The sequence below is a fragment of the Sus scrofa genome, chromosome 14 (assembly GCF_000003025.6).
Source record: "Sus scrofa isolate TJ Tabasco breed Duroc chromosome 14, Sscrofa11.1, whole genome shotgun sequence".
NCBI lineage: Eukaryota > Metazoa > Chordata > Mammalia > Artiodactyla > Suidae > Sus > Sus scrofa.
In genome coordinates, this window is record NC_010456.5 from 20,324,307 (window position 1) to 20,340,145 (window position 15,839).

Sequence of the window (15,839 nt, forward strand, 5' to 3'; positions counted from 1 at the left end):
ACCTGTTGACATGACACCAAGTGACTGGTCTCAGTCATCTTTGCCATGAAATGGGGAGCTGCTCTCCACCTCGAGTGCTGTGATAGGTTTCAGAGTGTTTATTGAGGCTGCTGTGTGCCTGGCACTTCATTTCTGTGAACACTAAAGGGCAAAGTCTGTGCTTAACATGTAGTTTATGGTTTACTTATAAACATAGGAAAGAAAGTGTAAATCTGTACATTAAAATGCTCATTCTGGGAGTTTCTGTCATGACTCGGCAGGTTAAAAACCCAACAAAGTGTCTGTGAGGACACAGGTTCAATCCCTGGCCTCGCTCAGTGGGTTAAGGATCTGGTGTTGCCCAAAACTGGTCACAGGTCACAGATGCAGTTTAGATCCCACGTTGCTGTGGCTGTGGGCAGCTCCAATTCGACCTCTAGCCTGGGAACTTCCTTCCATATGCCACAGGTGTGGCCATTAAAAGAAAAAAAAAAATTCATTCTGAAATGTTTTCAGTGCAATGGGAATTAGAGCAGGGAGCTTGGGCAGGGAAAAGTGGACAGAAAAATAGATGGCGTGACTTGTGGGGAAAAGGGAACAGACCAGCGGTTGGTATGTGTTAGGGTTAAACTGAGCGTATTAGAAGCTTCCTGTTGAAAACTTGTCCCTGTGATTAGACACCTTGAAGTGTTTAAAACATATAGAGGACAGCAGTGAAGGTTGGCACTGGCAAACCCAGAACAGTGACAGAGTGCTCTGCAGAGTCCTGTCCGGCCGTGGCAGTGTCGACAACTGGGATAGCCATGTGGCAAGTGGGGTCTGATTGGAAGTGGTCAATGCACTTGGGTGTGAGGTGATGTTCGTAGGAATTTGACTTCAAGTATATCAGAGCTAGGATTTTCATAGAAATATTCGCTATTTTGACTCATGAGAAATTAAGTTTGCTAAAATCAGAATTTAAGAATGTTTTCTATTTGGGTAGAGACTGTAAGGTTATGTAGACTTATTTACATTGTTTCTTGAGTTGTTTTCATGGAAGTAAGGTCTTGTTTGAATTCTAATAGTTGTTAAATGGAAACTGGAAAATCCTCAGGTACAAACCCATATATTTTCATTACTTTTCTTTTAAGCTGACAGAGTAAATCCAGGCTACTGGCAGCAGGGCTGGATTGAGTGTGGCCAGGCCTGTGCAGGTGCCAGCGGTCAGGGCCTTCATGCCCTCCTTGCCCCTTAGAAGCTGGGATTCCCTCAGGTGGACGGGCAAAAGCAGAATCATGTTTCTCAGTAATGGTGCTTGCTATGTGATCTATCAATAGAAACATCTATCAAAGCAGCTCTTTTTTATTTAAAAAAAAGTTAAAAGACAATAAAATAATACCACTTTGGGGAAAAAATATAAGAAATTACCCAAGGGAGGTCCCATCGTGGCGCAGTGGTTAATGAATCTGACTAGGAAGCATGAGGTTGTGGGTTCGGTCCCTGGCCTTGCTCAGTGGGTTAAAGGATCCAGCATTGCCGTGAGCCATGGTGTAGGTTGCAGATGCGGCTTGGATCCCACATTGCTGTGGCTGTGGTGTAGGCCGGCGGCTACAGCTCTGATTAGACCCCTAGCCTGGCAACCTCCATATGCTGCGGCAGTGGCCCTAGAAAAGGCAAAAAGACAAAAAAAAAAAAAAGAAAAAAAAAGAAAAGAAAAGAAAAGAAAGAAATTACCCAAGTAGATATATAGTTTTTTCCAAGGAGAGATACAGATTTAATGATGAAGATGTTCCATTACACAGAATATCCTAAAACTTTTCTTTTAGGATTTCCCTGACAGCTTATGTGCAGAATTCTTTTGATTGTCCTTTTTGGTACAATTCTATCCTGAGATCATTGAAATTTTTTGTGGAAAAAGCTTGAAGTCACTTGTAACCAAGTTTAGTGAATGAAATGGATAATCAAGATAAACAATAAATGATCTTCAAAAAAAAAAATTGGAGTTCCTGTTGTGGCTCGAATCGGACTAGGATCCATAAGGTTGCAGGTTTGATCCCTGGCCTTACTCAGCAGGTCAAGGATCTGGCGTTGCCATGAGCTGTGGTATAGGTCGCAGATGTGGCTCGGATCCCACATTGCTGTGGCTCTGGCGTAGGCCAGTGGCTGCAGCTCTGATTCAACCCCTAGCCTGGGAACATCCATATGCCGTAAGAGCGGCCCTAGAAAAGGCAAAAAGACAAAAAAAAAAAAAGAGGTGGTCTTTTTAAGTATCTCACTGTGTGGTAATCAGCCTAATTTTTAACATATTTGTAAAATGAGTCTGAATATTTTAGATAAGAATTCACTTCTAGAATATTTGTCAAAAATTATTTACTTCTTTAAAGTTATGATTTGTAGACTGAAGTCGAGGCTTTAAATGGTGATTCTTAATTTTGGCAATGTAATTTTTTTTTTTATTGGCCTAGATTTTCTTTTTTTCCATTTTTTTTAAATTACTCAATTGAATTTATCACATCTGTAGTTGTACAATGATAACAATCTGATTTCAGGCAATGTAAATTTTCTTAAGATTTATTTCTATGCCATCTTGTCCCCTCCCCCAAAAAAGTTTGATTGCATTAAAATGTAATAATAATAAAATGAAAAAAGACAAAATGAAATTAAGTTAAAAAGAAACATTTGGGAAAGTCAGCATATCGGGCAAATAAATCCAAGCAATGTAACATTAAGCCAAGTTGAAATAGGAATACAAAGTTCCTGTTCAGAGAGTCTGCACTTTGGGAAAGTAGTTCACAAATCGGGTGCTAATCTTCCTAACAAGGCAGGAAACCTAATTAATTCTATGAGACACAGAGTTCATGGGACAAAACACATCAGTTTACTCAGAGAACAGCTATTTTTGGTATTGAAACAAACAAAAATTTCTGAAGAGTCTTAAAAAGAGGGGACTCCAGCACAGTGTTCCTTAAACCTGAGTGACATGTGGATTCCTTTAAAGGGGAAAATGTGTTTTCAGACTCCAAATATTATGTCAGTGAAAAATTCAAGTCCTAGTCTTTGAACATGACTGTCAGCTGTGACTTATTACTATACAATGTGTTTTTTCCTACATATTAAAAGACTTTTTATCCAAGTGGAAATATGAAAAATAAACATTTTCTGGAACTCGTGTATTCCTGATTTAATTGCGATCTTGGACCCCATTTTATAAAACAGTCCAGTAGTAGACCGAAGACATTCTCAGTAATTTTTACAGAATTTAGATTTCTTGGACCCTTTCTTATGATAGAGTGTTAAGTTAATGCCATGAGTCCAGGAAAATGGTTCCATTTAGTGACTCTTGGAGAGTGTCAGGCTAGTTCTGTTCTCATTCAGACTCTTCATCCTTCAGGCAGTTCTCGTAGGTACCATTTCAGGACTCATTCCTAAGCCATCAGCATTGTGCTTGGGGATGAGTGTTGTTTGGCAGAAATCTGGAGAACTTGCATTTATTGCCCCTTCTATGGAAAAACACCACAGTCACCTGAGCAGTGCAGTGGAATTGATACCCTCCTGGGACAACCCAGTGGCTTCAGAGGACACCAGCCTATAGAGAAGGCTGTTTCCTCCAGGTGCCACTGGTCAGACAGCTGATGCACTCTCACAGTGAGGGGCCCAGGACCCCCAGTGCTGGACCAAAACGCTGGCAGTGACTCCTCAAGCCAGGAAAAAGGTAAAGCAACCCAAACATACCAACCCACTAAGATGGCTTAAAATGTATATTGAATTCTCCAAATAAAGCTACTTGCTCTTTTGTATTATTCATCATAAGATAGTTAAATGTTAAACAAGTGGATTTAGAATAACTATGTTAAAGTCCTTTTTAAAAAACTGAAGATTAGGCATTCTTTTTTTTTTAAGATTTTAAAAAATTAAAGTATATAATTGATTTACAGTGTTGTGCCATTTTCTGCTGTACAACATAGTGACCCAGTCATACATATATAAACATGCTTGTTCTCACAGATGAGGGAGAGGATGAGTAATTGTATTTCCTGCACCCAAAGTGGTGTCAGGGTCACTGTGTACAAGGAAATAAGATTGTCTATAGCACATTTCTCTTTCATTTAATTGGAAATTAGCTGAGTCCTCAAAAGACAACCTAAACTGTTCAGTCCCCCAACCCAAACTGTCACTGTGAAGGTTTGGTAAGCGCCTACAATATACAACTCCCCTGACTGTCATAGTGAAGATTTGGTAAGCACCTACAGTATACAAGTCCCCCACAACTGTCCCAGTGCAGTTATGCTGAGCACCAATAGTATACAGCTCCCACAGCTGTCACAGTGCAGATTTGGTAAGCACCTACAGTTTTCAGACTCCCTCATTGAGGATTTGCTAAGCTCCACAGGTATACCTATTGGTAAAATTAATGCTGCTTGGTCCTTAACTAGATACTAACTAGACTAGAGCCAGAAGTCAAATAGAGATAGTAAAATGTGTGAACTATTTGGTATTATTTCTGAAAAATGTACTTCACGAGGAGAGGAGGCGCCAACTGTAGACAGTGGTGGAATGGCCAAGGCCAGCAGGTCCTCTTGGAGAACATCAGTCTTAGCAGTGCAAGCTTGTACATTTCAAGAAGGAAGCACAGACCTTCTGTCTACCATCATTTTAGATAGAATATTGTGCTGTGTTTATGTAATGAAATTCTGCACACCGGTTATTGTGAGGGAATGAAATTTTCATCTGTCACTGTGGATAGGCCCCCAAAATATGATGAGTTGAATAAGTAGGTACATGGTACCCATTTGTATGATATTTAAACACAGTTTTATTTCTCTATTAAAAGGAGTAGGCATGAATGTAATAAATATGGGAAGCCAGGGAAGGAAGGGTACACGTCAATTTCAGAATACTGATAACATACTAGGCAGGAAGAGAAGCACTGAGATAGGAAAAGAATGCTCTCTCTGCAATGTGTTTTTTCCCAAATCAATTATACAAACCGGTGTAGCCAAAAGTTAACTTACTAGTTCTAGGTGTTAAGTACCTGTGTGTTCATTAGTTTATTCTCTAAACTTTTCTGACAGTTTGAAAGTTTGTCATTGTAATAAATAAGTAAATTATAGTACACAGTGATAAATGTAACATCAGAAGGAATAAAATGTGTTGCATAAAGTAACAGTTCTGCTTTATCGGAAGGAAAAAAAGTGTTAGGGTCATTCTTCCCAGGGGAGAGGACATTAGAGCTGGACTTTGAGAGATAAGTGGGGATTTGCCCCCAAGTCCATAGGTGTCCTTATGTATGGAGAATGCAAGCTGCTGAGCTTCAGGAAGGGGAAGCAGAGCAGGGCTACCAAGGCGTATAGTATGGGGCAGCAGGGAAAGTGGACAGTGGAAGCAGACAAGCCTAGAAACCCTTAGGAGGCCAGGTCCTATAGGTCTCTGCAGGCACAGGAGGAGTGCAGGGTCTGTCCTGAGGCTGCAGAGCCTGTGTAGGCTTTTAAGCAGAGCACTGATTTGAGATGACAGTTCATGTTTTTGTTTGGTTGGTTGGTTTTGTTTGTTTTTTAAGGGCTGCACTTGCAGCATATGTAATTTTCAGGCTAGGGGTTGAATCGGAGCTGCAGCTGCTGGCCTACACCACAGCCACAGCAACACCATATCCAAGCCACATCTGTGACCTACACCACAGCTCACCACAACACTGGATCCTTAAACCCAGTGAGCGGAGCCAGGAACTAGTCAGGTTCTTAATCTGCTGAGCCCCAACAGGAACTCTGACACTTCAGTTTTAATGGAAAATCTGTTGCTAGGGTGTGGATGATAGTGATTGTCATGTGAGGTTAAATTAAATAGTCTTTTTAGTTCATTCCAATGGTTTTTTTTTTTTTAGACTTATAAAAAACTGGAAATAGCTAGAATGTCTATAAATACAAATGGTTGATTTAAATACATCATACTGGGAGTTCCCATTGTGACTCAGCAGGTTACGAACCCAACTAATACCCATGGGAATGCACGTTTGAGCCCTGGCCTCACTCAGTGTGGGTTAAGAATTGGGTGTTGCCGTGAGTGTGGTGTAGTCTCAGATGAGGCTGGGATCTCACTTTGCTGAGGCTGTGGTGTAGGCGGCAGCTGCAGTCCCAATTCATCCCCTAGCCTGGGAACTTCCATATGCTGCAGGTGTGGCCATAAAAAAACAAACAAATAAATAATTACACCGTATCCATTAAAAAAAATACTACACAGCCATTGAAAGAGACCTGGACTATAGCCATGATTTATTCTTTTTCAAGGTTTTATTGTAGAATTTTATTATATGGAAATGTTGAAACACCTCTACAGTTACCATCCATATGCCCATCACCCAGGTTCTGTCATTAACATTTTATAATCTTGCTTTGTCACTTATTTCTCCATCTTTCCATCCCTTATGTGTTTTAAAGGGAAAAAAACTCTTGTCTCAAAGCTGCATTTTTAAAAAATTTTTACAACATGTTTGTGTATGTCTAGGAGAGCAGTCTGGGAAGATTTATATAAAATTATTAGCTTTGCTTGTCTTTGGCTTAGAGGTGATTTTTGCTTCCCACTTAATTCTTCATTGTATTGTCTGATTTTCGACACTGAGCATGTGATGTTATAATAAAAACTGCATTTAAAACCACTCTTTTCTTTTAGCATGACAAAGGATTTTCTTTTACTACATAAATATATATAACTTGATTTTCAATGAAGTGAATTAAATTTTCTTCTTTTTTCTACAGATAATGATGAATAATCCTCAGAACATTCTTTAATCCTCAACTGAATAAAAGCATTTAAATTTTGGCTCATCAGAATAATAAACTTCAGTGGGAAATGTAGCAATACTTTACGAAGGAAACATTGATTTAAGATGGGCATTCTAATTGCATGAAAATGATGGAGAAATATGCCATTTTTCAATTAAAAATCTAGTTTTTTATCTGTTTTATTTTGTTGGTTGTGTTCTATAGTTACCTGCTACACAATATATACTTTATTAAATCATCCAACCAAAGTGTAAGACCTAGTGAACCAGACTGGACTTGGAAGATTTGCCAGGCAGCAAGGTAACTTTTACTTTCAGCAAATGTCTTTACGTTGAAAAGTTACTTCTGTTATGAAAGACCTGCCTTTGATTTTTCGCTTAAGTATTTAAGTATGACCTTTTTTTCTGTCTACTTGTTTTTGTGGCCAGCAACTCTGGGTTAAATAACTTTGTCAAGGGCTCTATTTAAACCTTCGCATTTCAAAGATGGAATTTTTAGCCTTAAAGTTTATATTCCAAGTCCTTTTTCAACCAGTGTTTTTCCTGAACTAGCTTAATGGAAACAGACTATAAAACAGTCTTAGAAATCATTGAGAAATCTGATTATGAAAGCATAGAAAAATTATATTTCCTGATATTTAAACAGTTGGTTCATTCCTTCTGTTTCTCTGTGAGGACCAGAACCAGGAAGGTTATATCTAGAAATTAGTCTGTGAATTTTAACATTGACCTAGCATATATCATACAGTTGCCATTTTTGTTTTCCACTTCCTCTCATGCATGTGCTTTTTAATTGAGATTCAAAAGTAGAAAGGAATCATTTTTATTTTGACACTGTGACAGTTTTGGTAACTATTATTCCGAAGGGGGGAAATGTTTGCCTTCTTTAATTCCACTGTGAGATGGTTTAGCTAGGTCGTTAAGATGATGGTCACTTGGCTTCAACTGCAATTTGCCAGGTGTCACATCATTCAGATTGTCTGAAGTCCAAATATTTCAGTAATAAAAAACGGAATTTTGGAAACCGAGGACAAAGCAGCCCAATGGGCATAATCTGTAATCTGAACAGTAAAGCCTTCTCTTGTAGCACTATCAGTACTATGCTGAATTTATTATGTATATTATTTCTAACATCTAAAACTCAATACTTGATTTTTATATGTTTGTTTATTTTATGATATTACTATTAAATTTATATTATTACCTGAAGTGCACTATTGGTTGTCATTTATTTATTAGCACTCTTATTAGTAGGATGCTTTTACAGAGAGCTGAGAATACTTTTGATTATTTTACCAGAAGATTTCTATTTTTTTCCCCAGAGGAATATTTGAATTCTGTACTTTAATTTGCTACAATCCTAAAAGATGAGAGAAGATTTGGGGGAAGAGATATTTTTAAATTCCTAACTTAGATAAGCAAGTAAGAGTATAACACAGTAGAAGGAGTTGTTTAGTCATATTTCAAAGGGTGTCATCTATAAGGAATAGGGATGACAAATAGTAGGTAACTCCTTTCTTCAGCTGCTTGGTCGTGAGTGGCTCTGGATGTGATTGTGGAAGGTGTCTGTGCCAGTAGGGAAGACGCTTCTTACTGCTCAATGAGGTCTGCTGTAGGTGTTGGAGGAGAAGTGTGGAAACCTCTATCGAGTCACAGAATGTTTGTGGGAGTGTTGTCTGCATGGCACAAGTAAGGGCGCTGAGTTGTAACATGAATGAGTTCACTTGTGTAGATGGCCAGGGTTAGACCAGCTCCAGGCCTCACCCTGTACTATTTGTTGCACATTCTTTTACAGTTCGTCTCCTCTAGAGAGTAAAAAGGAATAGATTCAATAGGGAAAAGCACTTTTAGCATTGAAGCATTTAGAATTCTTTGGAGATACCCAGTTTCTGGGAATCGCACGCTATTCACACTATTCTGATTTACCTCTCTATTGAAAATAACTTTGGAATGCTAAACAAAGTTGGATTTTTATCTATAAGTTAACCTGTACTCTACCCTTTATCACTTTATTGATGAATCTTTCAAGATTGTGTGTGTATGTGTGTGTTTAATACACACTTGAAAACAGGAGAGGCCATCTGTGAAGGTGAATTGTGAGGCCATCACTTTGGAGAAAACCTCAACCCAGAGATGAGTGGAATAGTAGAAAGAAAGAGACACTTTTGCCTGGAGCATGTGTCCAGTGCCTGACCCTTGGCTGGAGTGGGCTCATGGAGCAATGGGGCAAAAGGCCAGGCCAGGCATCCACCACACTGGAGAATCCTTTAGGAAACCCTCTGTCAAGGTGAGACTTTGGAAGACTGCATTCTCACATGAGAGAAAACCCAAAACTCAGGGACTGTTGGAAGAGAAGAGAAAAGGATCAAAATCCTTGAAGTTGTAGTCACAGCCCAGTACCTCAAATGGTTTTGTACCTTGAGCACCAAAATCTGGGTGGGTTGGGGAGCTTTAGACTCAAGTATCATTTGAGGTTGTTCCCAACCAGTGGTGCCCATGAACCTGGCATAAGGCATTCCAGTGCCTCTCTGAAGGAAGGCACATTTATTTTGTATCTTGAAAAGCACCATAGATAAAATTTTAAGAGCAATGATGACACACAGTTTAAGATAAAATGGTACACAAGAAATCAAGACATTGTAAGTGGGAGATTGCAGGAGTGGGATCTGTAAAAACTTTACCATCTTTGGAACTAAAAGGTGAAGTTGGCTATGAAGAACCAAAGAGAATTCATTTGCATAAGAAATACAATAACCAACATTTAAAAACTGAGTGGACATGCTTGGCCGCACATTACATTGGCAGAAAAGAGAATTAACAAACTGGAAGAAATTATCCATATTTTAAAGCACACAGAGAGAAAAATATTGAAAGTATACAAGAGAAGGAAAGAGAATGAAGTGAGAATGTCTAATGTTGTTTGATTGGAGTCCTAGAGTGAAGAAAAGGGTGAAGTTAATAGAGATATTCCAAACTACTGTAACACTCCATTCCAAGATTCAAGGAGCATAGTGGATTTCAAGAAAGATAAAGAGAAATGCATGCCTAGTGTCTTCAGAGTAAAACTGTAAAATCAAAGACAGGAGTTACCTTGTGGTGCAGTGGGTTAAGGATCTGATGTTGTTACTGCACCAGCTCTGGGTCGCTGCTGTGGCATGGGTTTGATCCCTGCCCCCAGGAACTTCTGCATGCCATGGATACAGACAAAGACAAAAAAGAAAATTTAAAAAATAAAAATAAAACATTAAAGACAAAAGGAAAAATCTTAAAAGAAGTTGAAGATAAAAAGATATACAACCTTCACAGGAATGTTAAAGAGTGACAGTGACTGTTCAATAGTAGTAATGAAACAGTGAAATGGTATATTCAATGGGCCAAAAGAAAATAATCATCATTCCAGAGTTCCCATCGTGGCTCAGCGGAAATGAATCTAATATCCAGGAGGATGCAGTTTGATCCCCGGCCTTGCTCAGTATTGCCATGAGCTGTGGTATAAGTTGCAGATGTGGCTCGAATCCCATGTTGCTGTGGCTGTGGCACAGGCCAGCAGCTACAGCTCCGATTCAACCCCTTGCCTGGGAACTTCCATGTGCTGCAGGGGCAGCCGTAAAAACAAGCCACAGCCACAGCAACGCAGGATACTAGTCGTGTCCTCCTGGATACTAGTTGGGTTACCACTGAACTATGATGGGAACTCCTAGGAGCTTTTTTGATATTGAGTTGTATGAGCTGTTTTCATATATTGGATATTAACCCCTCATCATTTGTATCATTTGCAAATATTTTCTCCCATTCTGAATGTTACCTTTTTGTTTTATGTATGGTTTCTTTTGCTGTGCAAAAGTTTTTAAATTTAATTAGGTCCTATTTGTTTTTGCTTTTATTTTTTGCCTTAGGAGACCCCCAAAAAATAGTAGTATGATTTTGTTAAAGATTGTTCTGCCTATGTTTCTCTTGCAGGAGTTCTAAGCCTTCTGGTTTTACATTTAGATCTTTAATTCATTTTGGGTTTATTTTTGTATGTGATGTGATGTTCTCACTGTTCTACATGTAGTTGTACAGTTCTCCCAGCACTACTTGTTGAAGAGACTGCTTTTACATTCTTGCCTCCTTTGTCATAGATTAATTGACATAGATGCATTGGTTTATTTCTGGGTTCTCTGTTCCATTGATGTCTGTGTTTCTGTTGCTAGTACCATGCTGTTTTGATTACTGCAGTTCTGTAATAATTTAACAAGGATAGGTATTAGATCCCCCTTAAATGTTTAATAGAATTTCCTGTGAAGCCATCTGGTTCTGTACTTTTGTTTGCTGGGAAGGATTTTTTTTAATTTAATTTAATTTTTATTTATTTATTTATTTTCCACTGTACAGCATGGGGGCCAAGTTACATGTACATGTATACATACTTTTTCCTTCCATTGTTGTGTTGCAGTGTAAGTATCTAGACATAGTTTTCAGTCCTACACAGTAGGATCTCATTATAAATCAATTCCAAGAGCAATAGTTTGCATCCATTAATCCCAAGCTCCTGATCACTCCTGCTCCCTCCCTCTCCCCCTGGGAAGCCACAAGTCTATTCTCCAAGTCTATGATTTTCTTTTCTGTGGAAATGTTCATTTGTGCTGTATATTAGATTCCAGTTATAAGTGTTATCATAGAGTATTTGTCGTTCTCTTTCTGACTTATTTCACTCAGTGTGAGAGTCTCTAGTTCCACCCATGTTGCTATAAATGGTATTATGTCGTTCTTTTTATGGCTGAGTAGTATTCCATTGTGTAGATATACCACATCTTCCTAATCCAATCATCTGTCGATGGACATTTAGGTTGTTTCCATGTCTTGGCTATTGTGAATAGTGCTGCAATGAACATGCGGGTGCATGTGTCTCTTTTAAGTAGAGTTTGCATCATTGTCAGTTGCATCATTTGAAACTATTTTTTCCCATTCAATAAGTTGTCTTTTTGTTTTATTTTTTTATTTCCTTTGCTGTGCAAAAGCTTGTCAGTTTGATTAGGTCCCATTGGTTTATTTTTGCTCTTATTTTTGTTACTTTGGGAAATTGACCTGAGAAAATGTTCTTAAGGTTAATGTCAGAGAATGTTTTGTTCTCTTCCAGGAGTTTGATGGTGTCTTGTCTTATGTTTAAGTCTTTAAGCAATTTTGAGTTATATCTTCATGCATGGTGTGAGGGAATGTTCTAGTTTCATTGATTTACATGCAGCTGTCCAGGTTTCCCAGCAATGCTTGCTGAAAAGACTGTCTTTTCCCCATTTTATGTTCTTGCCTCCTTTGTCAAAGATTAATTGACCATAGGTGTCTGGGTTTATTTCTGGGTTCTCTATTCTGTTCCATTGGTCTGTATGTCTGTATTGGTACCAGCAGCTCACTGTCTTGATGACTGTGGCTTTGTAATATTACTTGAAGTCTGAAAGAGTTATGCCTCCTGCTTGGTTTTTGTTCTTCAGAATTGTTTTGGCAACTCTAGGTCCTTTGTGGTTCCATATAAATTTTTGGATTGTTCATTCTAATTCTGTGAAAAATGTCATGGGTAATTTGATAGGGATTGCATTGAATCTGTAGATTGCTTTGTGTAGTATGGCCATTTTTACTATATTAATTTTTCCAACCCAGGAGCATGGAATATCTTTCCATTTCTTTTTTTTTTTTTTGTCTTTTTGCCTTTTCTTGAGCCGCTCCCACAGCATATGGAGGTTCCCAGGCTAGGGGTCCAATCGGAGCTATAGCCACTGGCCTACGCCAGAGCCACAGCAATGTGGGATCCGAGCCGCCTCTGCAACCCACACCACAGCTCACGGCAATGCTAGATCCTTAACCCACTGAGCAAGGCCAGGGAATCAACCTACAACCTCATGGTTCGTAGTTGGATTCGTTAACTACTGCGCCACGATGGGAACCCCTATCTTTCCATTTCTTTACATCTTCTTTAATTTCCTTGATGAATGTTTTATAGTTCTCGGCATATAAGTCCTTTACCTCCTTGGTCAGGTGTGTTCCCAGGTTTTTGATTTTTGGGGGTGCAATTTTAAAAGGTATTGTATTTCTGTCTTCCTTTTCTAATATTTCATTGTTACTAAGTTGTGTATTTTAATATTTTCCTGTTTCTTGAAGAAGACTTCAGTCACTATGAACTTCCCTCTTAGAACTGCTTTTACTGCATCCAGTAGATTTTGGAGTGTTGGGTTTCCATTTTCCTTTGTCTTGAGGTGTTTTCTGATTTCTTCTTTGACTTCATCATTGGTTTTTTTAAGTAGCATGTTGTTTAGTCTCCATGTGTTCTATTTTTCGTTTTTTGTTCCTGTAATTGGTTTCTATTTTGATACTGTTATGACTGGGAAAATGCTTGATATAATTTCTTTCTTAAATTTGTTGAGACTTTTTTTTTTGTGGCCTACCATGTGGTCTGAGCTGGAGAATGTTCTTTGTGCAACTTAAAAAGAATGTGTAGTCTTTTGGGTTTGGATACAGTGTTACAATTTTTAAAGGTCTGTTGGATTTAATTTGCTAAATTTTTTTTAAAGACTTTTGCGTCTAAGTTTATAAGGGACATTTGTTTGCAGTTTCTTTTTTTTTAATCGTCTCTCCCTCACTCCTTTCTTTCATTTCTGTCTTTTTCTCTTCTTCCTTTATTTTCCTCAACTTCTTTCCTTACCCTTCACCCCCACTGTATCTTTGTGGTTTTGGCATTAGGGTACTATGGAGTTGTAAAACAAGTTGGAAATTTTCTCTGTAAAAATCCTGTCCATTTATCCCAAGGTTTTTTGCATTTCAATGCTTGAATATATGTACAGTACCAGCTTTACAGTCCTTGTTTCCTAATTGTATTATCTAAAAAGCTGTAGCTTTTTCTTTTGAGCTTGAGTTGCATTTTAAGGATTCCTAGTATGTCTAATACATTTTTAAAAATCAACTTGTTTGAGGTCTAATATACATACAAGAGAATGACCATCTAAGTGTTGAGTATAATAAATTTTGTCAAAAGTAAACACTTAATGTAACCAAATTCACAATAAAAACATAGAAGACTGCCCACCCTCAAAGTTGTTTTTCTCGTCTCAGTTATTCAGTGACCCCCACCCCCAACCTATTCCCAGGGAACTGCTGGTCTGCTTTCTGTCAGTGCTGATTAATCTTTCCTAGTTTTCAATGAATTGAAACATAGAGTATGTGTTCTTTTGTTTCTCTTCTTTGACAAAGCACATTTTTGACTCCAATATGTTGTATTAATAGTTCATTTGTATTTATTGCTAAGTAGTATTCCATTTTACATATATGCCACAGTTTATCCATTTATATGTTGATGGACATAGGCTGTTTCCAGTTGTTAAATATTATTAATAAATTTGGTATAAACCCGCACATGCTTCGTTTTCCCAAAGTGATTATATCATTTATATATCTACCAATAGTACATGAGTTCTCCTATACACTCTCCATAGTCTAACCATTCTAGAGAGTGTACAGAGGTGTCTCACTGTGATTTTCATTTCCCTAATGAGATATCTCACTGTGATTTTCATTTCCCTAATGAACAATGGTGGTAGCTTTCCGTTAGCATCATTGTCATCTATTCATCTTCTTGTGTGTTCAGACATATTGTCTGAGGTCAAACTGGGTTGTCTTATTGTTGGGTTATATGTGTTCAGTGTATATTGTAGATAACATATTTTGCGAACATATTCCTCCAGTTTATGACTAGCTTTTACTTTTCTAAACAATGACCTTGAAAAGCAACAGCAGTGTTTTTAATTTTGATGGCATATGGAAGGTCACAGGTTGGGGGCTGAATCAGAGCTACAGCTGCCAGCCTGTGCCATAGCCACAGCAACGTAAGATCTGAGCCACAATTGTGACCAGCATCCTCATGGATCCTAGTTGTGTTTGTTACCACTGAGCCATGATGGGACTCCTCCTTTTTTGTAATTTTTATGTCTAATGGAAATTTGCAAAACTCAATGTAACTAAGACTTCTCCTGTGTTTTCTACTCCTTACTCCTTAACAATATGGCATATTTGATCCATGTATATGATATGTGTCCTCACTCATGTCATTTTTAATTTCTCTCAGCAATGTTTGATAGTTTACAGTACTTGGATCTCACATATCTTTTGTCAAATTTATCTCTAACTTCATCATTTTAATGCTGTTATAATGGAATCTTAAGTTTTTCTGTTCTGATCATTACTTACTAGTATATAGAAATTGATTTTTAATATTGCTTTGTATCCTGTAATCTTCCTTAATTCTCTTTTAGTTCTTGAACCATTTGTGCAGCTTTCTTAGGGTTTTTCACATGGTCAGTCACATTATTTGTGAATAAAACAGTTTTTCTTTTCTACCTGTAGGCATTTATTTTGACTACATGACTGCAATTGCTAGAACACTAGTACAATGTAGAATGTAAATGATGAGGAGGAAGTACTTGCTCTCTTTCCATTTAGGGAGAAAACTGTGTGCTTGCTATATGTATTTTAACTTTTTTTTTTTCTTTAAGATGACTTTCATCAGATTGAGGCATTTCCTTTCTATTCCTAGTTTGCTGAGAACTTTTATCTGAAATGGATATTGTATTTTCTCCAGTGCTTTTTCTGTACCTGTTGAGATGATCGTATGATTTTCCTTTTTTAGTTAGTATGATGAGGATAACACTGATTGAGTTTTGAGTAGTAAGCCAGTCTTACATTCCTGGCATATAATGCTCTTGGTTATCATTAAGGTATCTGGGCCTAAAGTTTTCTTTGTGGGAAGATTTCAAACTAAAATTTCATATTTAGATAAGGGCAATTCACATTTTTTGTGTTCTTGGATGAGCTTTGATAATGTTATGGACTGTATGATTTAGTGTGTTGAAGCTCTAATGTTCAGTATGTCTGTATTTGAAGACGGAGTCTCCAAGGAAGTAATTAAGTTAAATGAGGACATAAGGGTCCCTGATCCCATAGGATTAGTGTTCCTTTAAGAAGAGGTACCAGAGCTCCCTTACTCCCTCCATGCCCTCACACAAGGAAAGGCCTGAGCAGACACAGAGAAAAGGCAGCCATCTGCAAGCCAGGAAGAGAGCCCTAATCAGAAACCAAATCAGCT

The 15,839-nt window shown here is 38.0% G+C and overlaps 1 protein-coding gene across 22 annotated transcripts in view; it reads left to right on the plus strand.

The window, feature by feature from the left end:
- The window catches only part of NEK1 (NIMA related kinase 1), a 187,618-nt gene extending 179,676 nt beyond the window's left edge, over window positions 1–7,942 (plus strand). For all 22 annotated transcript variants that reach the window (XM_013982714.2, XM_021072842.1, XM_021072846.1 and 19 more), the window contains one exon: window positions 6,708–7,942. In XM_013982714.2, the coding sequence (XP_013838168.1) occupies window positions 6,708–6,721 (14 nt within the window). In that variant the 3' untranslated portion in view covers window positions 6,722–7,942. The remainder of the gene's footprint in view (window positions 1–6,707) is intronic.